This window comes from Chelonia mydas, chromosome 5, assembly GCF_015237465.2.
Source record: "Chelonia mydas isolate rCheMyd1 chromosome 5, rCheMyd1.pri.v2, whole genome shotgun sequence".
NCBI classification, from domain to species: Eukaryota; Metazoa; Chordata; order Testudines; family Cheloniidae; genus Chelonia; species Chelonia mydas.
Genome location: NC_051245.2, coordinates 1,111,427 through 1,137,362, shown reverse-complemented (window position 1 = coordinate 1,137,362; position 25,936 = coordinate 1,111,427). Strand labels below are relative to the sequence as shown.

Sequence of the window (25,936 nt, the reverse complement as noted above, 5' to 3'; positions counted from 1 at the left end):
GTTTCTGACAAACAGCAAAGAGTGAAAAAGGGAAGCACCCTCCCTCTCCATCCCCCTGGGCCCGAGTGTGACACCCCCACAGATCTGCCAGGGGGATGGGCGGGCTTGCCCAGGGCCCCACCCCGGCCTGCTTGTGCCCTCTCCTAGACGAGGCTCGCGAGGCAGGGACAGGCTGCTGCTGCCTGAGTTGTGCGGTGGGTGGCGGGTGTCTGTGCCCCTCCGTCTGTGGGCCTCTGGTTGCCCCCTCCACATCTCCTGCCCAGCCTCATTCCCCTGAGGACGACTGTGGTTTTGCTGTCTCATAGGACAGGACATAATGAAATAGCCAGTCTGGGACTTCCCTTTCCTGCTGAGCCCAGACCCTCCGGTGCCTGGAGCAGACGGCGCTCAGCCCCTCCTGGAGCGATGGACCCCCGCTGCGTGTGCCTCTGGGGTCTGCTCACAGGTAGGTCTGGCTCTCACCCCCTGCCCGGAGCAATGGACCCTCGCTGCCTCTGGCTCTGGGCTGTGGTGAATGGATCCACTGACTTCCTGTTGAAGGATCCAGTGTGGAGAGCTTTGAGAAGGTCTCAGATGAAGTGAAAGCTGTTAAGAAAGTTGAAACAGTGCTATAACAAGTGGCTGGATTTGGCCAGCTTGTTGGGGAGACAAGGTTGTTGAGAGAGGACTGTCTCCATGCTGATTCGGTGAGTGAACAGTCTGTGGCCCAGGTTCCGAGGGGAGACTGGGCAGCGGAGACTACAGACTAGGGACCGAATGGCTCGGCAACAGTTCTGCAGAAAAGGACCTAGGGGTTACAGTGGACGAGAAGCTGGATATGAGTCAACAGTGTGCCCTTGTTGCCAAGAAGGCCAATGGCATTTTGGGATGTATAAGTAGGGGCATTGCCAGCAGATCGAAGGACGTGATCGTTCCCCACTATTCGACATTGGTGAGGCCTCACTTGGAGTACTGTGTCCAGTTTTGGGCCCCACACTACAAGAAGGATGTGGAAAAATTGGAAAACGTCCAGCGGAGGGCAACAAAAATGATTAAGGGACTGGAACACATGACTTATGAGGAGAGGCTGAGGGAACTGGGATTGTTTAGTCTGTGGAAGAGAAGAATGAGGGGGGATTTGATAGCTGCTTTCAACTACCTGAGAGGTGGTTCCAGAGAGGATGGTTCTAGACTATTCTCAGTGGTAGAAGATGACAGAACAAGGAGTAATGGTCTCAAGTTGCAGTGGGGGAGGTTTAGGTTGGATATTAGGAAAAACTTTTTCACTAGGAGGGTGGTGAAACACTGGAATGCGTTACCTAGGGAGGTGGTGGAATCTCCTTCCTTAGAAGTTTTTAAGGTCAGGCTTGACAAAGCCTTGGCTGGGATGATTTAATTGGGGACTGGTCCTGCTTTGAGCAGGGGGTTGGACTAGATGACCTCCTGAGGTCCCTTCCAACCCTGATATTCTATGATTCTCTGATTCTATGAGTCTGCAGAGCAGAACAGCTGTGTAGTTAATCTCTCGAGAATGCAGGGGATGGTAGGTAAACTCTCATCTCTAGACACTTTGGATATGACTTGTAATCTCTCAGTGAACTTAACATCTAATCCCACGTGGAAGCAGAGGTTGGTAATGGAAGTGTGACAAAGCGCGACTGTTCTTAATGTTTCCTCTGAATATTGTGGGGGTGCCTCAGTTTCCCCTATGTTCAGTGCTGCCCTTGCTTCCCAGTGGGGGCAAGCAGAGACCTCTCTGCTCTCCTTACAGCATCAGAGCCAGCGTGAGCGCCCTTTCTGGTGTGCAGGGGGGCAGGGAACATCTCTCTGTCCCACCCAACCCCAGGGTCTGGTTACAGGCAGGCAGGTATCCTGAGCCTATTTCCGATTTCCCTCTCCGCCGATTGGTTCCCTGAATTCAAATTCAAACCCTTGGCCAATACAGTAGCAGGGCCTGGATCCTGTCCCAAAGAGACACAGTCACACAGCCCTCCTTGGCCCCCCATTTCAGGTGTACCCTTGCCACGGGCACCTTAAATGGGGTCCCGCCCACCCCTGTCAGGGTCAGGTAGGTGTTGGGCACCACCCGATCTGGGACCACCACCTCGGGCTGGGCCAGCGTCACCTCCGTGCCCGTATCCCAGTATCCATTGACCTTCCTCCCATCCACCTCCAGGGGAACAAGGCACTCTCTCCGGAGGGACAGCCCCGCGCCCACCCTGTAAACCGAGCACCCTGAGTCCAGAGCCTCCAGCCCTCTGGCGGAGCTGGCCTGGGGAACTCTTCCCTCCAGAGCAGGTGGTAAGCTGGCAGCCCCCCTTGCCTGGGTCGTCTGCCCCTCGTCCAGCTGGGTCCCTACCCAGTTAACCCTGGGTAGGTCGGGTCTGCTCAGTTTGTCCCTGAGCCTGGAGCACTGGGTCCGTACGTGGTCTCTCTGGCCACAGTGATAGCAGCTCAGGTCACGTTGGTCCCCTCGAGCGGGTCGGAGGGGCCCGACGCCAGGCGTTCCCCTTGGGAGGGGGTTCTCCCTATTTCCCCGCTGGGAGGCCCCATGGTGACTCTCTCTCTGCATCGGGGGGGGCCTGTTCTTTTGGGACTCCTCCCGGCTACCCCCTGACCGACTGTTCACAAACTCGTCGTCCAGCTGCCCTGCGTGCTGGGGGTTCGCGAGCTTTTTGTCCACCAGCCACAGCCTCAGGTCGGAAGGGCACTGTTCATACAGGTGCTCCAGTACGAACAGGTCAAGCAGGTCCTCTTTAGTTTGGGCCCCCGCTGTCCACTTGCGGGCATATCCCTGCATCCGGTTGACCAGTTGTAGGTAGGTGACCTCAGGCGTTTTACGCTGACCCCGGAACCTTCTCCGGTACATCTCGGGGGTCAGCCCGAACTCACGGAGCAGGGCCTGTTTGAAACAGTTTCATAGTCCCCTGCCTCTGCCCCTGTCATCCGGCTGTACACCTCCACGGCTTTGGGGTCCAGTAAGGGGGTGAGGAACTGGAGCCTGTCTGCAGGGTCAACCCTGTGCAGCTCGCAGGCATTCTCAAAGGCCGTCAGGAAGCTATCTGTGTCCTCCCCCTCCTTCCGCTGGGCCAGGAGGCACTTATCAAAGCCCCTTGCAGTCTTGGGTCCCCCCTCACTCACCGCAGCCGGGGCCCCACTGCTCCTCAGCCTGGCCAGCTCCAGTTCATGCTGTCTTTGTTTCTCCTTCTCCTGACGCTCCCTCTCCTTCTCCTGACGTTCCCTCTCCTTCTCCTCCTGCTCATGTTGACGTTGTTTCTCCTTCTCCTCCTGCTCATGTTGACGTTGTTTCTCTTCATGTTGACGTTGTTTTTCATGATCCTCCAGCTCCCTCATTTTCATCTCCCTCTCCCATTCCAGCCGCATCCGCTCCAGGGATGGGGAGCTCCGCCGGGAGGATCCCCTGCTGGCTGCTGGGGTCAGGGGTCCTCGGTATTTGCCGGGGTTCCCCCAACCCCTCCCCCAGGCCTAGGTAGGAAGGGTCTCGGGATGTCCTCGGCAGCCGTCTGACCGCTCCCAGCCCGGTCAGGCCCCAGGGCCCCCGCTGCGTCCGCCGGGCGGCTTCCCTCAGGGACAGGGATCGGGTCATCCAAGCGATCCCTCTCCTCCAGCTGGGCAATCAGCTGTTCCTTGGTGGACCTCCCAATGCGCAGCCCCCTCTGCCTGCACAGCTCCACCAGGTCGCTCTTAAGGCGTTTAGCGTACATCTCCCTGCTGGCCACTCGCAGGCCGGGCAGCTGTCCACGGTTTCCAGGAAAAGCCCCTAGTGTGCCAGTCCTTCTTGAGGTCACCACCTCTTTGCCAGGGTCGAGCTGCAGACTCCTCCGCCCCTGGGACCGCTCGCTGCAATCCCCCGGGGGTCCCTGTTACTGCAAAAGTCCTTCTCTCTGGTCACATACGCCCAGGGGTTAACCGCCCCCTGAAACCGTCTCTCTCTGAATCTTCAGCACGCCTGGTCCCTGTCAATCCCCCTTCGTTTTACTGCTCGCCAGTCACTTACTGCAGGAAGCGCCGTTCACGGGGTGCAGTAGATCCCACCGCTAGCACCAGTTGTCACGGAGTGTGGGGGAGTCCAGGCCCTGCACCCCTCTTCCTGGGATTCACTGAGACTCTCAGCCAGCCAGTAAAACAGGAGGTTTATTGGACAACAGGAACACAGTCCAAAACAGAGCTTGTGGGTACACCCAGGACCCCTCCATCAAGTCCTTCTGGGGGAGCAGGGAGCTTAGACCCCAGCCCTGGGGTTCCCTGTGTTCCTCCACCAAGCCCCAAACTGAAACCAAACCCACCCAGCAGGTTCCCTGCTGCAGCCTCCGTCCACATTCCTGGGCAGAGGTGTTACCTCCCCCTCCCCCTCCTGGCTCAGGTGACAGGCTCTCAGGTCTCCCGTCCCCAGGGCACATTCCCAGGTCAACACTCCTCTCTCCCTGCTGGGTCACATCGTCACACCCCACAACAGGGTCTCGCAGCTGATATCCTGGAGAACCCCAACGGCCAGCCAGCCCCACCCCTCCTGGGTCTGCACAGGGATCTGGGCCATAGGCAGGGCGAGGGGCTTTGTCCCTCGGACCCTCACCCAGCTCACACAGCCCCTCAGCATCTGAGGCTGCACCACCCAGGCCTGACAACAGTTCTCTCTGTCCCAGGATCTCGCCACCCCAGGAATGTCTCCCCATTGACCATCCCCTTCCGCTCCCACTGGGGTCCGAGGGGCCCGGCCCCAGGAAACTCCACACAGACATATAGGTTGGGGTCAGGAGTGGGAGCCTGTCCACCTCCCCACGCATCTGGCTGATGGAGTCTATGGCCTTGGGACCCAGCAAGGGAGCTAGACACCGGGGCTTTTCCACAGGGTCCCCCTGGTTCAAATCTCCAGCCTGCTCAAAGGCAGTGAGGTGGGCATCCACATCCCCCACCTCCTTAACCAGGGCAGCAATTTAGTCTCGAGGTTCCCTGCAGAACTGGCCCCCCGGGTCTATCCCCACTCACCCCGGGGAGGTCCCCTAGGCCTCTCCGCTCCCCCACCGCCAGTTCATGCTGCTGCTGCTTCTGCAGCTCTTTCTCGGGCTCTCGCTGTCTCTCACAGTCCTCTGGCTCTCTCGGACTCAGCTCCAATCCCGTCCGTCTCCGATCCCCTGATGGGGAACCCGATCGTGAAGACCCTCGTCTGGTCGGGGACAGGAGTCTTGGCGATGCCTGGCTACCACTCCAGCTGCTCCCAGATCCTGCTATAGCCCCATTTGGGGTCAGGAATCTGTTCCTTAGAGCGGTCATCCTCCTCCAGCTGCACGATTAACTCTGCTTTGGTGAACTTTCCAATGCTCAACCCTCTCTTTCTGCACAGGGTTACAATGTCCTTCTTAAGGAGACAGTGACAGGCCGTCACTCCGCTCTTCCCAAGTTGTTGTGGACTCACAGGCCTGTGTGCTCTCAGCTCCTCACGGTCTCCAGGGAGAACCCCTAGTGTGCCAGCCCTTCTCGAGGTCACCTCCTCTTTGCCAGGGTCGAGCGGCAGACTCCTCCGCCCCTTGGACTGCTCGCTGCAATCCCCCGGGGGACCCTGTTACTGCAAAAGTCCTTCTCTCTCCAAGGGCCAAGCCGCAGGCTCCTCCGCCCTGGCCCCTGAGACTGCTCACTGCAGTCCCCAGGGGGACCCCATTACTGCACAGTCCTTCTCGCTGGTCACACACTCCCAGGGGTTAACCGCCCCCCGAAACCGCTCCTCCCTGAGCCTTCAGCACGCCTGGTCCTCGTCAATCCCCCTTCGTTTTACTGCTCCCCAGTCACCTACTGCAGGAAGTGCCATCCATGGGGTGCAGTAGATCCCACCTCTGCCATCAGTTGCCACGGAGTCCCCGGGCGATGCTCTGGAACTGCTCCCCATGAAGCCAGGCAGGACTCTGGGGAAGTCTCCTCTCTGGGAGCAGCCTGTCTCCAGGGCACACAGCTCACACAGCTTCCACCTTCCTGGGTCTGACCTCGGAGCATTCAGCCTCCTCTGCCCCTCCGTGCGCTTCCCACAGCGAGTCCGCCCAGGTGGGGTCCTGGGGAAGCCAGAGGGTCCTGCCCCCCAACTCCGCAGTCAGACGGGACTCTCAGCCAGCCAGTAAAACAGAGGTTTATTAGATGACAGGAACATGGTCTAACACAGAGCTTGTAGGTGCAGAGAACAGGACCCCTCAGCTGGGTCCATTTTGGGGGGCAGGGAGCCAGACAACCCCGTCTGCCCTTCACTCCATGTCCCAGCCAGCCCCAAACTGAAACTCCCTCCAGCCCCTCCTCCTGTGGGCTTTGTCCCTTTCCCGGGCCAGGAGGTCACCGGATTCCTTTGTTCTCCAACCCTTTAGCTCTCACCTTGCAGGGGGGAAGGGCCAGGCCATCAGTTGCCAGGAAACAGGGTGTCGGCCATTCTCTGTGTCCAGACCCCTGCACACACCTGCCCTCTAGGGCTCTGCAATGATCATACACCCTTACCCCACCCCCTAGATACTTAAGAACTCCCTAGGGGAAACTGAGGCATCCCCGCACTATTCAGAGGAACCATTAAGAACAGTCCCAGTTCGTCACAACAACATAACAACATTGTTATATACTGGAAAGTTCTGCTGTTCTTCCATTGCTTTTCTCACTTGGAGCTGAAGTCTTTCCACTTTTGCCTTATTTCTGCCAGTCTTTGTTCAAGCTCAAGTTGCAGTTTACTTAGAATCCTAGAATATCAGGGTTGGAAGGTGTGACGAAGTGGGACTGTTCTTAATGTTTCCTCTGAATAGTGTGGGGGTGCCTCAGTTTCCCCTATGCAGTTCTTAAGTCTCTAGGTGGTGAGATAAGGGTGTATGATCGTTGCAGAGCCCTAGAGGGCAGGGGTGTGCAGGGGTCTGGACACAGAGAATGGCCGACACCCTGTTTCCTGGCAACTGATGGCCTGGGCCCTTCCCCCCCCCCCCAAAGTGAGAGCGAAAGGGTTGGAGAACAAAGGGATCAGGTGACCTCCTTCCGGGACAAAGCCCAGAGGAGGAGGGGCTGGAGAGGGTGTCATTTTGGGGCTGGCTGGAGACATGGAGTGAAGGGCAGATGTGGTTGTCTGGCTCACTGTCCCCCAAAATGGACCCGGCTGAGGGGTCCTGTTCTCTGCACCTACAAGCTCTGCTTTAGACCATGTTCCTGTCGTCTAATAAACCTCTGTTTTACTGGCTGGCTGAGAGTCACATTTGTCTGCAAAGTTGGGGGGCAGGACCCTCTGGCTTCCCCCGGGGCCCGCCTGAGTGGACTCTCTGTGGGAAGTGCACGGAGGGGCAGAGGAGGCTGAATGCTCCGAGGTCAGACCCAGGAAGGGGGAAGCCGGGTGAGCTTTGTGTCCTGCAGACAGGCTGCTCACAGAGAGGAGACTGCCCCAGAGTCCTGACTGGCTATGTAGGGAGCAGTTCCAGAGCATCGCGTGACAGAAGGGACCTCAGGAGGTCATCTAGTCCCACCCCCTGCTCAAAGCAGGACAGATCCCCGACTAAATCATACTTGCTGCCTTTTGCTTTCCAATTCCTTCTGCAGCTTCTGCAGCATCAGCTAAGGGCTGTGCTCCTGCCTCCTGATCACTAGCCATTAACAGATTTCTCAGTGCTTGATTTGTAGCTTTCTTTCTAAAGCTTATCCCCTTTTCTGAACACAAACCTTTCCCGGCTTTTCTGCCAAGGCCTCGTAGGCTCTTTGCTCGTCCATTGCAACTGCTCTTTAACCAACCAAACTCTCACCACCAAAATTCACATTTGGATAGCGGGGGGTTCTGACCCAAAGCTTAATTGACCTGGTTCTGTGGATCCTAGCACGACTACGCCACTGTAACGATGCTGGTTCTGGTGGGACCCAACGGAGAGTGCCAATTCAGGACAAATTGCCTAAAGCAGGGCAGTCACAGCCCAAGTCTGGAGTTTTTCCACCTCTAAGGCAAACCAAACCAGCCAGACAGAGGGGACTTTGGTTTTACCCCACTGGCTAACCACACGTCACACAAGCAATTCCCTGAGACACTCCAGTTTCCCAGTATCACCACCAGTGCCACTCGTTATGGGGATGAATGGTTATAAAAACCAACACCCCAGTAAAAGAAAAAAGGTTCCCTCGATCCCAAAGGACCAAGCCCCAGACCCAGGTCAATGTACAAATCAGATCTTACCCACAAATCACGCTGTTGCCAATCCTTTAGAATCTAAAATCTAAAGGGTTATTCATAAAAGGAAAAAGATAGAGATGAGAGCTAGAATTGGTTCAATGGAATCAATGACATACAGTGATGGCAAAATTCTTGGTTCAGGCTTGTAGCAGGGATGGAATAAACAGCAGGTTCAAATCAAGTCTCTGGAGAACCGGGATGGGTCATTCAGTCCTTTGTTCAGAGCTTCAGTGTAGCAAAGTTCCTCCAGAGGTAAGAAGCAGGATTGAAGACAAGATGGAGATGAGTTATCAGCCTTTTATAGTCTTTTCCAGGTGTAAGAACTCCTCTTTGTTCTTACTGTGAAAATTACAGCAAAATGGAGTTTGGAGTCACATGGGCAAGGCACTGCATACTTTACTGAGTCACAAGGTGTATCTGCAGGCTCCAGAACTGTGGGGGTGGGCAGGGGGTGCAGGCCCAGGCCCAGGCTGGCACTGGCACCATCCCTGACGTCTCCACACAGTAGTCATACAAGATAGTAAGACTCACATACAACGTAACAAGGGAAAATCTCAGTTTGTCACATCGGAATATTCAGGTTCACCCTCCAGGCCGGCTCGGTGTCATCACAAGTGATAGATCTGAGAAACAACAGTTCTTGATTGTCAGTAATACCAGCCAACTCCCTGACTGCTTTGGTGTGGCAAACAGCTGCAAAATGTCCATATTTCATGCGTTTATTACACCGTGTGCCTGTGGCTGGACATGCATCATCTCTTGGGATATAACTTTTTCCACACCTTGTGCACGTAGGCTTGAATTTGTCCCTCTTGGTCAGGAAAGTTCTCTCTCTTTACCTTGGGTTTTTTTTTATGACAATGACCTTTAACAAGTGTCTGTTTACAGTTTCTAAGCTAGTTTCAGGTGTTTCAAGTCGCTCCTGCCTTTTGTTCTGTTGCTGGACTAGTTCAGCCTGCTTTGCTATCTGTACCGCTGTGGCTAGGGTTAAATCTCTGTTCAGCTGTAGCTGCTGTGAAAGGTTTTTATCTGTTAACCCAGTAACCAGCCTGTCTCTGAGATTGTCATGTTCTGCATTCCCAAATCAGTTTTCAGCCAATGTGCACAGAGCTCTTATAAAACAGTCAGCATTCCCCCTGCTCCTTGAATTATAGAATCATAGAATCATAGAATATCAGGGTTGGAAGGGACCTCAGGAGGTCATCTAGTCCAACCCCCTGCTCAAAGCAGGACCAATCCCCAATCAAATCATCCCAGCCAAGGCTTTGTCAAGCCTGACCTTAAAAACTTCCAAGGAAGGAGATTCTACCACCTCCCTAGGTAACGCATTCCAGTGTTTCACCACCCTCTTAGTGAAAAAGTTTTTCCTAATATCCAATCTAAACCTCCCCCACTGCAACTTGAGACCATTACTCCTTGTCCTGTCCTCTTCTACCACTGACAATAGTCTAGAACCATCCTCTCTGGAACCACCTCTCAGGTAGTTGAAAGCAGCTATCAAATCCCCCCTCATTCTTCTCTTCCGTAGACTAAACAATCCCAGTTCCCTCAGCCTCTCCTCATAAGTCATGTGTTCCAGACCCCTAATCATTTTTGTTGCCCTTCGCTGGACTCTCTCCAATTTATCCACATCCTTCTTGTAGCGTGGGGCCCAAAACTGGACACAGTACTCCAGATGAGGCCTCACCAATGTCGAATAGAGGGGAACGATCACGTCCCTCGATCTGCTCGCTATGCCCCTACTTATACATCCCAAAATGCCATTGGCCTTCTTGGCAACAAGGGCACACTGCTGACTCATATCCAGCTTCTCGTCCACTGTCATCCCTAGGTCCTTTTCCGCAGAACTGCTGCCGAGCCATTCGGTCCCTAGTCTGTAGCGGTGCATTGGGTTCTTCCGTCCTAAGTGCAGGACCCTGCACTTATCCTTATTGAACCGCATCAGGTTTCTTTTGGCCCAATCCTCTGATTTGTCTAGGTCCCTCTGTATCCTATCCCTGCCCTCCAGCGTATCTACCACTCCTCCCAGTTTAGTATCATCTGGTGAAATTCTCTGGTGAAAACACACCTTTCATAGACCTCATTTCCCTGCAGTGTAAAGTGCACATCAGACACAGCCAGAACCCTTTCCTAGTCATCTTTGTAACTGTCTTCAGTAAAGCCAAAGGATTTAACTATCTGCTCTGCCTGCTTCCCCGTAGCACACATTAAAGTTGATACCTGTATATCTCCGGTGTCTTTGTGGAGTTTGTTTGCAATTCAAACCCTTGCAAAATATTGATCTCAAAGCTGCAGTTCTCTGGGTCATTGGAGAGTGGCATGTTGATTAGATCGTCCAGCTTTTGTTGCTTTGTTCCTTCTGTTTGCAACCTCTCTTGTTGTTTTCTTTCCATCTCTGTTCTTAGTTTACTCCTGACACCATGTTCTTCCATGCCAGACATGGGCTGGCTACAGAGCTTCCTTTCTAGAGAGAGACACACCAGATGTGTTGATCATAAGATCCTCTAATGCTCTGATAGGTAGGGCCCAGGTTAGCTTAGACTCAGCGCCCCCCGGTGGCTGAACGGTGTAACAGAGTTCACATCCCATCACACCTTCTGTCTGTGTCTCTAGGGGGCGCTCTGCGGGGCGGCTGGGCAGAGCCCACCTGGAGCATGCATGTCCCCCCACGGATAACGGGGCTGAGAGGAGGTTCCATTGTGCTGCCCTGCACCTTCACACACCCGCTCCATGACTACGTGGGTAAAATCCAGGTGATCTGGAAGCCCGATATTTTCCAATGCCTGGTGAACAACGGCAGCACTGAGACCGGCAGCTTCGAGAACTGCACAAGGGGTCAGGAGCCGAGTGGGCGCTTCCGCCTGGCCGGGGACCCCCGGCGGCACAACCTCTCCCTGCGCATCGCAGGGCTGCGCTTCGAGGACAGCGGGGAGTACAGGTGCCGCGTGGTGCTCCTAGGTGTAAAGGGAGCGGCCTACGAGCGCAGCCCTGGGGTAACGCTCACCGTGGAAGGTACCGTGCCCAGGGTCAGGGTGCTGAGCCCTTGGAGCCCGTCTAGGCAATCCTGGGGTCACGCGCTCTCTGCCAGCCAGGGCCCTGCCGCTGGCTGCACCCTGGTGCAGGCAGGGGAGGGATGTATGTGGTGCGGGGGGCTCTGAGGTCCGTTCGCTCCCAGAGCTGGGGCTGCCCCCCTCTGAGAATGGCCCCGGGCAGAGCCCCCAGTGCCCGGAGCCATCTGCAGGCAGAGTGCAGCATGGAGCCTGTGTCAGGGCCCCACCCGCCTGTCCCCTGCCTGCTGTGGGCACAGACGGGCAGCTTTCCTGGCATCTGCCCCTGTGCTGCGTGCCCGGGCAGGGCCTGCCCAGGGGATTGCTCTCTGCCATGGCTCAGACACCCTGAAAGGCCCCAGGCCTTTTCCCTGCCCCAGTGCGGGGTGTCTCAGTAGTGCCCAGCCCCAAGGCAGATGGGGAGGGCGATCCCAGCCCCCCACGGGCTGCCTGCTCCCCATCGTTCCCTCCTCTCCTCTCCCCACAGCGCAACCCAGCATCCTCAACCTCACGCTGTTCCCCGGGCCCCTCCCTGTGCGGGTGGCCTGCACGGCCGCGGGGAAGCCTGTGCCCAACATCACATGGCTGGGGCCGGCGGGGAGCGAGGTGGTGCAGCTGCAGGACACCCCTGGGCTCTGGAACCGGACGACGCAGGAGGTGTCCGTGAGCCGGAACGGGACCTACACCTGCCGGGCGGAGAACGTGCACGGCCGGGTTGAGAGCTCGGTGCTCGTGGGGCTCCAGGGACCCAAGGGGCTGCCCCTGCTGCTTACCATCCTCCTCCCAGCAGCCCTGTTCCTGCTCGCCGTCCTCCTGCTGCTTGCCCTCTGCGCCCGATGGAAAGGTAGGGGTGAGGTGCACCCAGCTAGCCTGGCACTGCAGCAGCCCCCGCAGCGGGCCCGGGCCCGGGCAGGCGTCGGCTGGAGTGGCTGCAGCGAGGGCCCCAGCTCAGCGCCACCCCCAGAGCCCCCCAGCAAACCAGGCCACGCTGCAGTGAAGCCCTCCCTCTGCCCCACAGTGCGCTGCCCACGCAGGGCGATCCCCAGCAGCCCCCTGCCCAGAGCCCAGAACCCGATGGGCCCTGCAGGTGCCTGGGGGCTGAGTGGGGAGAGGGTCCCAGCGGGCACTGCTGGGAAGCCCAGGGCTGAGGTGCAGCGCTCCCTCCCCCAGCCAGCCCTGTCCGCCCCGGTGCTGTGGGGTGGGGGCGGATTCCTGGCACTGCCCCTTGTTCACAGCCATGTTTCCATGGCACCTGGTCCCTGCAGTGCCGCAGGCTCCAGAACTGTGGGGGTGGGCAGGGGGTGCGGGACCGGCACCATCTCCGACTTCTCCACCTTGTTCTCTTACAGGCTGTTGCCGGGTCCCGGGGAGGTGAGTGTCCTCACGGTGCCTGTGGGTGTGGGTGTGGAAGGGGAGCGGGTGTGTCTAGGTGGGTCTGTCAATGGAGTGTGTTTTGGCAGATGTGCGAGGACATGGTGTGCATAGTGGGTGGGTGTACAAGGCCTGTATGTGTCTGCCTGGGTGGGTGTGTGAGAGCAGGGGGTGTGTGTCAATGTATGTGTGAGGGCCTGGTGTGTGTCTGGGTTGGTGTGCAAGGGCAGGATTTGTGTCACGGGGTTTGTGCCTAGGTGGGTGTGTGAGGGCTGGGAGTGTATAGTAGGTGGGTGTGCATGGCCTGGGTGGTAGTGTCAGGGGGTGGGTGTGCAAAGGCAGGGTGTGTGTGTGGGCAGGTGTGTCTAGGCAAGTGTGTGAGGGCAGGGTGTATGGAGTGTGTATGTGTGTGAGGCCTCAGCGTGTGTCTCAGTGGGCGGGTGTGCTAGGACAGCGGGTGTCAGTAGGTGCCTGTGTCAGTGGGTGGTTGTGTGCGGGCAGGTGCATATGCGTAGGTGTGTCGGGCGGGTATGTGAGGGCAGGGTGTGTGTGTGGGCAGGTGTGCAAGGACAGGGTGTGTGTCTGGATGTGTGTGCGGGGACGGGGGTATCAGTGGGTGGTTGCGTGTGGGCAAGTACATATGTGTAGGTGTGTCTGGTGGGTATGTGAGGGCACGGGGTGTGTGTGGGCAGGTGTGCAAGGACAGGGTGTGTGTCTGGATGTGTGTGCGGGGATGGGGTATCAGTGGGTGGTTGCGTGTGGGCAGGCGCATATGCGTAGGTGTGTCTGGGCGGGTATGTGAGGGCAGGGTGTGGGCAGGTGTGCAAGGACAGGGTGTGTGTCTGGATGTGTGTGCAGGGACAGGGGGTATCAGTGGATGGTCGTGTGTCTCTGGGTGGGTGTGCAAAGGCAGGGTGCATGTCTGGGCAGGTGTGTGGGGGCAGGTGTGTGTCTGGGTAGGTGTGCAAGGGAAGGGGGTATCAGTTGGTGGTTGTGTGTGTCTTGGCAGGTGTGCAACAGCAGGGGGTGTATCTGGGTGGGTGTGTGAGGGAAGGGTGGGTGTGTACGCAAGTGTGTGAGGGCAGGGGGTGTCAGTGGGTCATTGTATGTGTCTGGGCAGGTGTGTAAGGGCAGAGGGTGTGTCTGGGTGGGCGTGCGAGGGCCGTGTGTGAGAGCAGGTGTGCGAGGCCAGGTGGGGTCTGTGACACCATGATCTCTGCACCACCCTGTGCCACTCGCCCACTCGTGCCCCGCACTGGTGCTGCCCCCTGCAGACTGGTTCTTCGCACCCCCGACCACAGCAGGGCGCGGGGCTGAGCTGGGGACTTTGCTCTGCTCGTGGCTGGAATGAGACTAAATGCCCCCCCAGCCCGCCATGGGCTCGTGGGGCCAGGCTGGGTCTGTCTGGGCTCAGCAGCTGGGCTGGCCCGGGGGCGCCCCCAGCGTGTGTGCCAGGGATGGTGCTATGGGGGGGCTGGGCTGGGTCTCTCCCTGGGCAGTCGGGCCTTGCTCCCGTGTCTAACCTGCTTCCTTCTCCCAGGGAGCCGGCAGCCCCGGTGGGCCTCACCCAGGATGCACCTTGCACAGGTAGAAGCCGGGCATGGCCCTGGGCCAGCTGCATGGGGCTGGGGGTCGGGGGGGGCATAGGTAGCATTCCAGGCCAATGGCACCTCGCCACACCTCTCGTGGGGGGGGCATGGGGGGCTGGGGAGGACGTGTGGGACATTAGGGGTTGTGGGGGCAGGGGTGGAGGGGGCTGGGGAGGGTGTGTGGGACATTGGGGGTGGTGGGGGCATGTGGGGGACTGGGGAGGGCGCGGGGGACATTGGGGGAATGGGTGAGGGGGGGCATACCAAGTATCTGCCGATCAGACCACTCTTTTCAAGTGATTCCCCTCCCCCCGGCAGAAGTACCAAACAATTAGTAACTTTAAAAAACAAAATATTTTGGCATCAAAACTTGCTCCACCCCCCCCCCCCCCAACCAATCTGAATGAGCCAGGCAGGCCCAGCCCCCTGCACAGCGCCCAACCCCCAGCGCAAGTCAAAAGGGCCTTCACCAAACGCGGCAGGTTTGACCAGCTGCCCCATTGCCATGTGTGTGTCGTGCATCCCTGGGGAGCTGCATGGAGCCAGGTGTCACCTCCCTGCCGCCCCAGGGTGCAAAGGGCACCGAGGGCTGCCCAGCCCTGTCCCCCCCCACCCAGACAAATGAAGCCGTTCCCTGCCTGTGCATAAGAACGGCCAGACTGGGTCAGACCAAGGGTCCATCTAGCCCCGTGTCTGGGCCGCCGACAGCGCCAGTGCCCGGTGCCCCGGAGGGAGTGCCCAGGACAGGTGACCCATCCCCGGTCGCCCCTTCCCAATCGCACAGCAGTCAGAGGTTTAGGGACACCCGGAGCATGGGGTTGCATTCCTGACCATCTTGCCTAGTGGCCACTGATGGACCTGTCCTCCAGGAACCAGGGCCCCCATGGAGGCAATGGAGCCTGGTGCAGGGAGGTCAGTCCCCAGAGCGAGGGGCCAGCCAGGGGCAATGGGGCATGGCATGGCAGGGGCGGCCCCGCTCCGCCCAGCCCAGTGCACGGGCACTATTTACAAACCAGCAGCTGCCGGATGCACACTGGCCCGCCCAGCCCTGTGCTGTCAGCGTGCCCTTCCCCTCGGGGGCTGGCCCATGCCACACCACACAGCCCCCCTGCCCAACACAAGCACCCCCCCAAACTCCCGATGGCAAGAGCCCCCCTGGACCCGCTATGCCCAGTGCCCCCCAGGCCTCCTCCACAAATGCACAGCACCCTGCAGAACACCAGCCCTGCCCCCCACCCCCCCCCACCCACAGCCCCACCACAAGTGCCCAGCACACCCACAGAACCCCCAATCCCTAGTGCCCCAACAGCACATCTTCCCCGCCCCCTCACAGCCCAGCACCCCCCCCAGACCCCTAAGAGACCCTCTCCCCCATGCCCTGCCTCCCGGCCACACTCCCCGGGAGCCGGCAGCGCAGCCAGGGCTGGTCCTGGGGCGGGGAATCGCTCCGGACCCTCGGGAGTGGTGCTATCACCCAGGCCAGGACCTGCCCCAGCCGGGCCCCCTCAAGACGCCTTGCCTGGAGGGGCCCAGCCAAGCCCCCTGCATTGCCCCCCCAGCTGAGACTGGCCAGGCTTCTGCCCCAGTCCCAGGAAGCTCAGCGCCGGGGAGACAGGTGGGGCCCACAGGCGGTGGGAAGCAGAGACTGCCCAGAGCTGGAGGTGCCCTGGGGTCTGGCTGGGGGCAGAGAGGAGCCGACAGGTGAGGCCAGGGGGTGGAGAAGAGCCCTTGGCCAGCCGGTGGGCAGGCCGAGAGGAGCAGTGATGGTGGGGGGGGCAGCGGGCTGGCGGGGTCTCAGGGCACAGTGCGAGTGGAACAGGCTGGGGCCCCTTCTGAGCATGGGCCTGGCTCCATGGCACCACTGGCACCATTGTAAACCCGGGACTGCCAGGAACTTAGTCTTTTATGAACCCAGCTATACGTTCGGCCTTCACAACATCCCCTGGCAAGGAGTTCCACCAGTTGACTGTGTGAAGTATTTCCTTACGTTTGTTCTAAACCTGCTGCCTATTAATTTCATTGGGTACCCCTGGTTCTAGTGTTATGTAAAGGAGTAAATAACGCTTCCCTGTTCACTTTCTCCACCCCAGTCATGATTTTGTAGACCTCTGTCATATATCCCCCCTTAGTCGTCTCTTTTCCAAGCTGAAAAGTCCCAGTCTGATTAATCTCTCCTCATACGGAAGCTGTTCCAAACCCCTCAACATTTTTGTTGCCCTTTTCTGAACCTTTTCCAATTCCAATAGATCTTTTTTGAGATGAGGGGACCACATCTGCACACAGTATTCAAGCTGTGGGCGTACCATGGATTTATATTGAGGCAACATGATATTTTCTGCCTTATTCTCTATTCCTTTCTTAATGATTCCCAGCATTCTGTTCACTGTTTTGACTGCCCCTGCACATTGAGTGGATGTTTTCAGAGAACTATCCACAGTGACTCCAAGGTCTTTCTTGAGTGGTAACAGCTAATTTAGATGCCGTCACTTGCTATGGCTAGTTGGGATGATGGTTTCCAATGTGCATTACTTTGCATTGATCAACCCTGAATTTCATCTGCCATTTTGTTGCCCAGTCACCCAGTTTTGAGAGACCCTTTTGTAGCTCTTCGCAGTCTGCCTGGGGCTTAATTATCCTGAGTAGTTTTGTATCATCTGCAAACTTTGCCACCTCACTGTTAACCCCTTTTTCTAGATCATTTATGAATGTTGGACAGCAGGGGTCCCAGGACAGATCCCTGGGGGGCCCGCTATTTATCTCTCTCCACTGTGAATGAAAACTGACCATTTTTCCTACCCTTTATTTCCTCTCTTTTAACCAGTTACTGATCACAGAGAAGACTTTCCCTCTTATCCCATGACAGCTCACTTTGCTTAAGAACTTTTGGTGAGGGACCTTGTCAGAGGCTTTCTCAAAGTCCAAGTACACTATGTCCACCCTGGTCCACATGTTTGACCCCCTCAAAGAATTGTAATAGCTTGGGGAGGCATGATTTCCCCTTACAAAACCATGTTGACTCTTCCACAACAAACTGCGTTAATCTCTGTGTCTGATCATTCCGTTCTTTACTAAGGTTTCAACCAGTTTGCCCAGTACTGAGGTCAGGCTTAGCGGCCTGTAATTGCCGGGATCCCCTCTGGAGCCTTTTTTAAAAATCATTTGTTACTTTAGCTATCCACCAGGCATCTGGTACAGAAGCTGATTTAAATGATCAGTTAAATACCAGTTAGTCGTCCTGCAGTTTCACATGTGAGTTCCTGCAGAACTCTTGGGGGATCCCCTCTGGTCCTGGTGACTTATTGCTGTTTAGTTTATCCATTTGTTCCAAAACCTCCTCTAATGACACCTCAGTCTGGGGCAGTTCCTCAGATTTGTCACCTAAAAAGAATGGCTTAGGTGTGGGAATCCCCCCCATGCTCTGCAGTGGAGACTGATGCAAAGAATTCATTCAGCTTCTCCACAATGGCCTTGTCTTCCTTGAGTCTCCTTTAGCACCTCCAGCATCCAGCGGCCCAACTAATAGTTTGCCAGGCCTCCTGCTTCTGATTTACTTATAAAATTTTTGGCTGTTAGTTTTTGTGTCTTTAGCTCGATGCTCATCACCTGCTTTCTTGGCCCCATTACACTCACACACGTACCTTCCCGGAGTTCATGCTCCTTTCTCTTTTCCTCGCCAGGAGGAAGGGAGAGCGTAGGGAGAGCTCAGCCTGGTGAGGCCGATACCTGCTTTCCCTGCCAGCCAGCTGCTCATGCCAATGGGCTGCCTCCTGCCCAGGCCCTGCCCCTGCCCCAGCCTGGGCCCAGCTCCCCTGTAAGGCAGCTGCCTGTGTCTCCCGCAGAGGACCCGGACAGCTGCACCTACGCAGATCTGACCTTCCCCAGCCCTGGGGCCGGCAGTAGAGGTGAGTGGACGAGCCGGGCAGGGGAAGGATCCCAGACTATCCCTGCTCCACGCCAGTCTGCACAGGGCTGGTTCCCCACCCAGCCCCGCAGCCCCGTGCTCCATAGGACACAGACCCCCTGCACCAACCCCCAGCCCAGCCCTGTGGCCCCAGACCAGGGTGTGTGCTGACCTGGCACCGGCCCTGTGCCCTGCACACCCCTCCCACGGCTCTGTCAGCGCTGGCCCACATGGACCAGGCATGCCCCTCCCGACCCAGCCATGCGCTCTCTGCGCCCGCGGCCCACGCCCCTCGCTAGGCCAGGGCTGGCAGACGCTGGCATGGAGCTGAGCCTCTGAGCTTTGGGCTGGGTGACTCAGGGCAAACAGCAGCTTCCTGGGTGTTGGAGGGGGATCCCGCCTCCCCTGCTGTGCGGGGGCCCAGGCCCTGTGAGCGCGGGGGGCTGGAGCGGGAGCAGCTGGCATGGCAGCGTGTGCTTCTCCCGCAGCAGTGGGCCCCAGGTGGGGGCTTGTTGGGGGAGCATGGCCGTGGGGGGGGCAGACCCAGAGGGAGGCAGGGTGTGGGGGGGCCTTTCCCTGGCGCGTCTGTCCTGCTAACCGGGGCTCCTCTGCCGCAGGTCCCCAGCCCGCAGCCCAGAGCCCCCCAGCACCAGCAGAAGGTAAGTGGCGCTTCTGGCCTCGGTGGACGGGCCTGGTGGGGGCACCCGGAGACGAGTGTCCGCCGGGGGGAGAGCCTGGCCAGTGGCCTGGGTCACGCTGAGCCGCCCCCAGGGTCCCCTTGCAGGAGATTCGCTGGTTTCCTGTGGCCCTGCTGGGCACCATCCCCGAGGGCAGCCGTGCCCTGGGGCTTGGGCTCCAGCGCTGTGTCTGTCTCCGGGCACCCAGGGCCTGAGAGGGGAGCCCCCTCGCCACGCGTTACCAGCGGGAGCTCTGCACACCATCCGAATGACCCCACACCCCCTGGGGGTAGGACGCCCACCGCCATGACCCTGACAGACCCTCCTTCCCCACACACAGGCCTGGTGGGAGGCAGCCCCAGCAAGTCACCCCATGGGGGCAGGCGGGGGGAGCTGTGGTTCAGCGTTGCTGTGTGGTTATTAAACACCAGAGGCGGCTGGGTGAGGGGTCCCTGTATAAACAGCCCCTGTGCCCCACCCCAGAGGGGCCGCATCTCCGCACCGGGCGAGGGGTCCCTGTGTAAACAGCCCCTGCGCCCCACCCCAGAGGGGCCGCATCTCCGCACCGGGCGAGGGGTCCCTGTGTAAACAGCCCCTGCGCCCCACCCCAGAGGGGCCGCATCTCCGCACCGGGCGAGGGGTCCCTGTGTAAACAGCCCCGGCGCCCCACCCTAGAGGGGCCGCATCTCCGCTCTGGGTGAGGGGGCCCTGTATAAACAGCCCCTGTGCCCCACCCCAGAGGGGCCGCATCTCCGCACCGGGCGAGGGGTCCCTGTGTAAACAGCCCCTGCGCCCCACCCCAGAGGGGCCGTATCTCCGCACCGGGCGAGGGGTCCCTGTGTAAACAGCCCCTGCGCCCCACCCCAGAGGGGCCGCATCTCCGCACTGGGTGAGGGGTCCCTGTGTGAGCTTCCCTGATGCCCCCACCCCAGAGGCAGGCACATCTCTGTGCTGGGTGAGGGATCCCTGTATAAACAGCCCTGATGTCCCCACCCCAGAGGGGCTGCATCTACGCACCAAGCGAGGGGTCCCTGTATAAGCAGACCTGGTGCCCTCACCCCAGTGTTGGGCAAGGGGTCCCAGGACCCTTTGCTAACTCATTCAGGTCTCTCTGCAGAGGTCACCTATTCTGAGCTGATGCCATACAGGGGACCCAGGTGAGCTGTCCATCCCAGGACCCTCCCTGCCCCGTTCCCTCTGGAGTCACCGCACAAGGCACTGGAGCCTGGAGCAACCCACCTCAGCGAAACGACACTCGGCAGCCTTCCCCTGGGGCTGTGAGCGCAGCTGCCCTCCCTCCCTGACATGTTCTTCTGTACCAGACACGGGCCAGCTACAGAGCTTGCTTCTACACCAGCTGTGTTCAGCATACCTTGCTCTGCCATGGATCGCTGAGGGTAGCTTCAATAAGGTGTGATACACACCGCTGCCTATTGACCAGACAGTACGATGCAGTTTAGCATCCCCTCACATCTCCCCCTTCGAGCTCTACGGTCCTCCCCTTTACCGTAGTTACACGATCGCGCTGCCTGTGAACCATCTCTGAATCATCTCTAATTCCACGACTCGAACACACGGTGGCTCGCTCGTCAGGCTGTCCACTAGTTACAGTGAGTGACTGTGGCTGGTTTGGAATCCTTGAGTCGTCTTGTTCTGCATCCGCCATCCACTGAATCTGCTCTGTCGATTGTTCTTTCTGCGGAACAAACTGCAGCTGTCGACGGTGCCCGTTGGACTCTGCACTTGGGGCTTGATCTCACATGAGCTGGGCACTGAATTCTTTGTCTTTACAGCAGCTGGAGTTGCCCATCCATTTTCTCCATCCAGTTTGACATGGACACAGCCACTAGGTGCTAGGCCCGGCAGCTCTGTAACTGAATGATGTGTGTTGTAAAAGTGTTCGTAAAATGTGTGTTCGTAAGATCTTCTAGCCTTTTTAGCCGATTTGGCTGCTCTCTGCATGTCTGGTCACTTTGGAAATAGATTCCCCCCTGGAAAAAGCTGGAACAGTCGTTCTGAGTTGTGTTCCTATCAGGAGTTGTGCTACACCATACCCAGTAGCTGCCCTTGGTGTTGATCTGTAACTCAGCGGACCAAGGAGTGGATCTGCCTGCTGCAGGATTTTCTTGGCTGTCTGCACGGCTCTCTCAGCCTCTCCACTCACTTGTGGGGCATGTGGGCTGCTAGTAACAGGATAAAAACCCTAGTTTATTCCAAATAACTTAAATCCTGCTGCAGGGCACTGTGGCCCTCTGTTCGTCACTGGTTGTTCTGGAATATCGAATGAGCACAAGTGCGCTTCAGTGTCAGTAACCCTGCGACACGTTATGTCTGTCAAGTACATTATCTCCATACACCTGGAGAAACAGGCCGCTATGACCAGATAGTGATGTCCTCTGAACTTGAATAAATCCGCAGCTAGTCTCTTCCAAGGTCTCTCGGGTAGGGATGTTTGTACACTGTGTGGTTAAGCATTGTCTCTTAGAGGTGATTTGTACTGGGTCTCCTTTCAAAAGTCCAACATCACCAAATATTCCATCGAGTTCTTCCACCTTTCTCACTAGGTCCTTCATGGCTGCCACACTGTGGCTGAGAAGGTTGTTGGTCTTCGATCCTTTGACCACATGCACAGTGAATGCGCAGCCTTTGTCTCTAAGATGAACTGGCCCATGCACTTCAGAACACCTCCAGGGCTAGTCAGAGCTGGGCCAGGTGATGTCAGCTCTGGGAGGGGTTGACGGTGATTGTATGTCCCTTCTCAGAGGACTGTGACATCAGCTCCTGAGTCACTTTAAAAGTCAATAGTCTTGCCAGGAATATTCAGGTTCACTCTCCAGGCAGGTGCGGTGTCATCACAAGTGACAGATCCCAGAAACAACAGCTCTTGGTTGCTGGTAATACCAGCCAACTCCCTGACTGCTTTGGTGCAGCCAACAACTCCAGAATGCCATATTTCATGCATTGATTATACTGTGTGCCTCTGGCTGGACATGCCTCATCTCTTGGGATATGATGTTTTCCATCCCTTCTGCACATAGGCTGGAATTTGTTCCTCTTAGCCAGGGAGTTCTCTCTCCTTGCCTTGGGGGGTTTATAATAACTTTTAACACTGAAGTGCTTTTTATAGCTTTTAAGCTAGTTTCCGGTTTTTCAAGTCGCTCCTGCCTTTTGTTCTGTTGCCGGACTAGTTCAGACTGCTTTGCTATCTGTACAGCTGTGTGTAGGGTTAAATCTCTGTTCAGCTGTAGCTGCTGTGAAAGGTTTTTATCTGTTAACCCAGTAACCAGCCTGTCTCTGAGATTGTCATGTTTTGTTTTTCCCAAATCAGAGTTTTCAGCCAATGCACGCAGAGCTCTTAAAAAACAGACAGCATTTCCCCTTGCTCCTTGAAGTCTGTGGTGAAAACATGATCTTTCATAAACCACATTTCTCTGAGGTATAAAGTATGAATCAAACATAGCCAGAACCCTTTCCTAGTCATCTTTGTGACTGTCTTCAGGAAAGTCAAAGGATTTAAAGATGTCCTTTGCAGGCTTCCCCAGAGCATAAATTTAAAAAGATGTCTGTATATCTTCAGCGTTTATGTGGAGTTCGTTTGCAGTTCAAAATCTTGCAATATATTGCATCCAGTCTGTCCACTGGGAAGGTTTGTCAAAGCTGAAGTTCTGGAGCACTGAAAAGTGGCATGTTGATGAGTTCCTGCAACCTTTGTTTCTGTTCTTAGTTTACTCCCAACACCACGCCATGTTCCTCTGTGCCCGATACCGGCTGGTGACAGAGCTTGCTTATAGACCAGCTGTGTTCGTCATGAGATCCTTTAAAGCTCTGCCAGGTATGGCTGAGGATCATTTAAATAAGGTATTATATACACAGCACCACCGCGTGGCTGAACACTATCATGCAGTTTAGCATCCTATTTAACTCCTATGACCCAAAACACCCTTGCATTCACACCCTACACACCACTGTGATCATCTGTGTATGACATATACCGTGGGGGCATCATCTGAAAACTAATAACCCGCCGGTTAATAATATCATGGAGAAATGTCGGTAGCACCAGTGTATGTAAAGTCATGAATTCCCTCGGTACAATGTTATTAGCACGTGTTCAAAATGGGCAGCCCTGCCAAGGCCAAAGGTTGTCAAACAAGCCTATCCCCAGCAAAGGAATGTGTGTTTACCGCCATTTACACATGTAGTGAACAGGGTCTTCCAGAGAGCAGGGGGAGGAGAGGGCTGGGAATGGAACAATCTGCATTTCAGCAAACTCAAGTAAGGGAAGAAATAGTCCAGAGCTCCCTTCCCCACCACACTCCATGTCGCCTTCCTCACAGCTTGAATAAACTTTACTTTGACTGTAACCTGCAGAAGAATCCACTTCAAAGGTTCACTGAACGATAAAAGCAAGAGGCAGAGGACCCCCAGTTCTCTCTCTTTCACCTAAGAAGACAAAGGCCCCAGCACCTTTGGTCTCCTGGGAGAGATCCGGCCCGAGGAGTGGGTCCATCACCATCTTGCTGGAAGATGGGGGGAGAAGACCAGCTTAAACAAAGCCTGGAACCAAAACTTGCTAGGTTACGTTTCAGACTTTCAGATGCATGTTTTCACTTTTATTTGCTGGTAACTTTAGCTCTTATACTTGAATTCACTTCAAATCCTGTCTTCTTTTGTTTTGTTTTGAATCCAAACCAGCTCAGTGCTGTGTTTGAACCGAACTGTTTGGTAGCTCTGTTAAACTAATAAACTGCTGAATATTGACTCCTTACAGGGCCAATGAACCTTAGTTTCCCTCTGATTGTTCCAGGAGAGGGCTGGCCATTTTAGAACACACGTTTTGGGGGAAACTCGGGCTGGCAAAAGCGTGGAGTCCCCTCTGCTGTTAACGCCGGCTGGTGGAGGCCAGTGGGAACCTGGTCTTGCAGCAGGCTCCGGGATCCAAAGCCCAGACAGAGCCACAGTGGCACAGCAGTGAGAGGCGCTCACGGTCACAGGGTAAGAGGTGCCCCAGCCCCAGAACCTGACCACGCCCCATTACCCCTCATCCCCGCGCAGGGAGCGGTGCCTGGGCAGGGGCCTGTGCCTACAGCTCAGTCCCCGCTGTGGAGGCCCACGAGTGGTTCACTACCCTGTATCCGCCACGCGTCAGGCCTGACGTACTCCCTACACCTAACACACTGGGTCCTTCAACCAGGGGGCTCTGGGCTGGGCCTGAGGGGTTTGGAGTGTGGGAGGGTGGGAGGGCTCCGGCTGAGGGTCTGGGCTGCGGGGTGGGTCCGGGGATGAGAGGTTTGGGGTGCAGGACGGGGCTCTGGGCTAGGGCCGAGGGGTTTGGAGTGTGGGTGGGGGTGCGGGCTCCAGCTGGGGGTGTGGGCTGCGGGGTGGGTCTGGGGATGAGAGGTTTGGGGTGCAGGACGGGGCTCTGGGCTAGGGCCGAGGGGTTTGGAGTGTGGGAGGGCGGGAGGGCTCCGGCTGAGGGTCTGGGCTGCAGGGTGGGTCCGGGGATGAGAGGTTTGGGGTGCAGGACGGGGCTCTGGGCTAGGGCTGAGGGGTTTGGAGTGTGGGAGGGCAGGAGGGCTCCGGCTGAGGGTCTGGGCTGCGGGGTGGGTCCGGGGATGAGAGGTTTGGGGTGCAGGACGGGGCTCTGGGCTAGGGCCGAGGGGTTTGGAGTGCAGGAGGGGGTGCGGGCTCCAGCTGGGGGTCTGGGCTCTGGGGTGGGTCCGGGGATGAGAGGTTTGGGGTGCAGGACAGGGCTCTGGGCTAGGGCCGAGGGGTTTGGAGTGCAGGAGCGGGTGCGGGCTCCAGCTGGGGGTGTGGGCTCTGGGGTGGGGCTGGGGATGAGAGGTTTGGGGTTTGGGAGAGGGCTCAGGGCTGCGACAGGGGGCTGTGGTGTTGTGGGGTGTGACGGTGCTGCCAGCTGACGTCACTCAGTCAGGGTGATCTGCAAACAGAGCAGGGCAGACAAACCCCAAACGCTGGGGGATATTCCAACACTGGGATTTACCCAGCCAGCCCAAACCAGCTTCTCTAGCCCCTCCCTGGGTGCTCAGACGTCCACACAACGCAGTTCCCTTAAAGTACCGGCCTCCGGCCTCCATCCAGACACACACGTCAAACAGAGGATGATAAACTCTGAAAATCTTATTTCATCATAGAAAAGAAAAGGTTCCCCTGACCCCACAGGACCAAGCCCCAGGTCAAACGATGGGTGTGACTCCCTCCGGGATCGGATGGGCAGGATCCCCAGGGAGAATAACATGAGGGGGAAAAAAGAACAGGAGGACTTGTGGCACCTTAGAGACTAACCAATTTATTTGAGCATAAGCTTTCGTGAGCTACAGCTCACTTCATCAGATGCTGTAGCTCACGAAAGCTCATGCTCAAATAAATTGGTTAGTCTCTAAGGTGCCACAAGTCCTCCTGTTCTTTTTGCGAATACAGACTAACACGGCTGTTACTCTGAACCCTGTCATGAGGGGAAAGGAGTCCAGGAGAGCTGGCTGGATTTCAAAGAATCCTTATTGAGGTTACAGGGACAAACCATCCCGACGTGTAGAAGGAATAGTCAATATGGCAGGCGACCAGCTTGGCTTCACGGTGAAATCCTTGCTGATCTTGAACACAAAAAAGACCCCCCATCTCCCGCCCCCTGGGAGCGACCCCCCCCATCTCCCCCCCGATCTTCCCCCCCACAGGGAGCGACTCACCCCGGTCTCCCCCGCCCCGGGAGCGACCCCCCCGGGAGCGACCCCCCCAGTCTCCCCCCATCTCCCTCCGGGAACCGACCCCCCCGATCTCCGACCCCTGGGAGCAACCCCACCCCCGATCTCCCCCCCCAGGGAGCGACCCCCCCGTCTCTTCCCCACAGGGAGCGACCCACCCCGGTCTCCCCACCCCCCCGGGAGCGACCCCCCCGGGAGCAACCCCACCCCCGAGCGACCCCCCCCATGTCCTCCTCCCGGAGCGACCCCCCCGATCTCCCCCCCCCCGGGAGCGACCCCCCCATGTCCCCCCCCCGGAGCGACCCCCGGCCGGCGGACCCAGCAAGTCCGGGGAGCGCCTGACCCCGCCCAGCCGGGCCTGTCCTCCTGCCCGGGGCGGGGCTCCCCGCCGGCCGCCAGGGGGCGCCGTGGCGGGTCCCTGCCGGCCCCGGCGGCGCCGCTCTCGCCGCCCCCGCCGCTCCACGCTCC

The 25,936-nt window shown here is 57.5% G+C and overlaps 1 protein-coding gene across 3 annotated transcripts; it reads left to right on the top strand.

The window, feature by feature from the left end:
* The first annotated feature begins 25 nt into the window (after positions 1-25).
* LOC119566652 (sialic acid-binding Ig-like lectin 15) lies at positions 26-23,514 on the top strand. Of its 3 annotated transcripts, none has more exons than XM_037902777.2 (8): positions 27-445; positions 10,775-11,173; positions 11,696-12,052; positions 12,558-12,579; positions 14,120-14,166; positions 17,846-18,070; positions 18,687-18,728; positions 19,864-23,514. In XM_037902777.2, the coding sequence occupies exons 1-8, from the start codon at positions 406-408 to the stop codon at positions 19,905-19,907; spliced, it is 1,176 nt and encodes a 391-aa protein (XP_037758705.1). In that variant the 5' UTR covers positions 27-405; the 3' UTR covers positions 19,908-23,514. The 3 variants fall into 3 exon arrangements, with proteins under 3 accessions (XP_043403662.1, XP_037758705.1, XP_037758706.2); XM_037902778.2 differs by lacking the exon at positions 27-445 and adding an exon at positions 469-686; XM_043547727.1 differs by lacking the exons at positions 12,558-12,579; positions 14,120-14,166 and having other exon boundaries at positions 26-445.
* Positions 23,515-25,936: the final 2,422 nt, after the last annotated feature.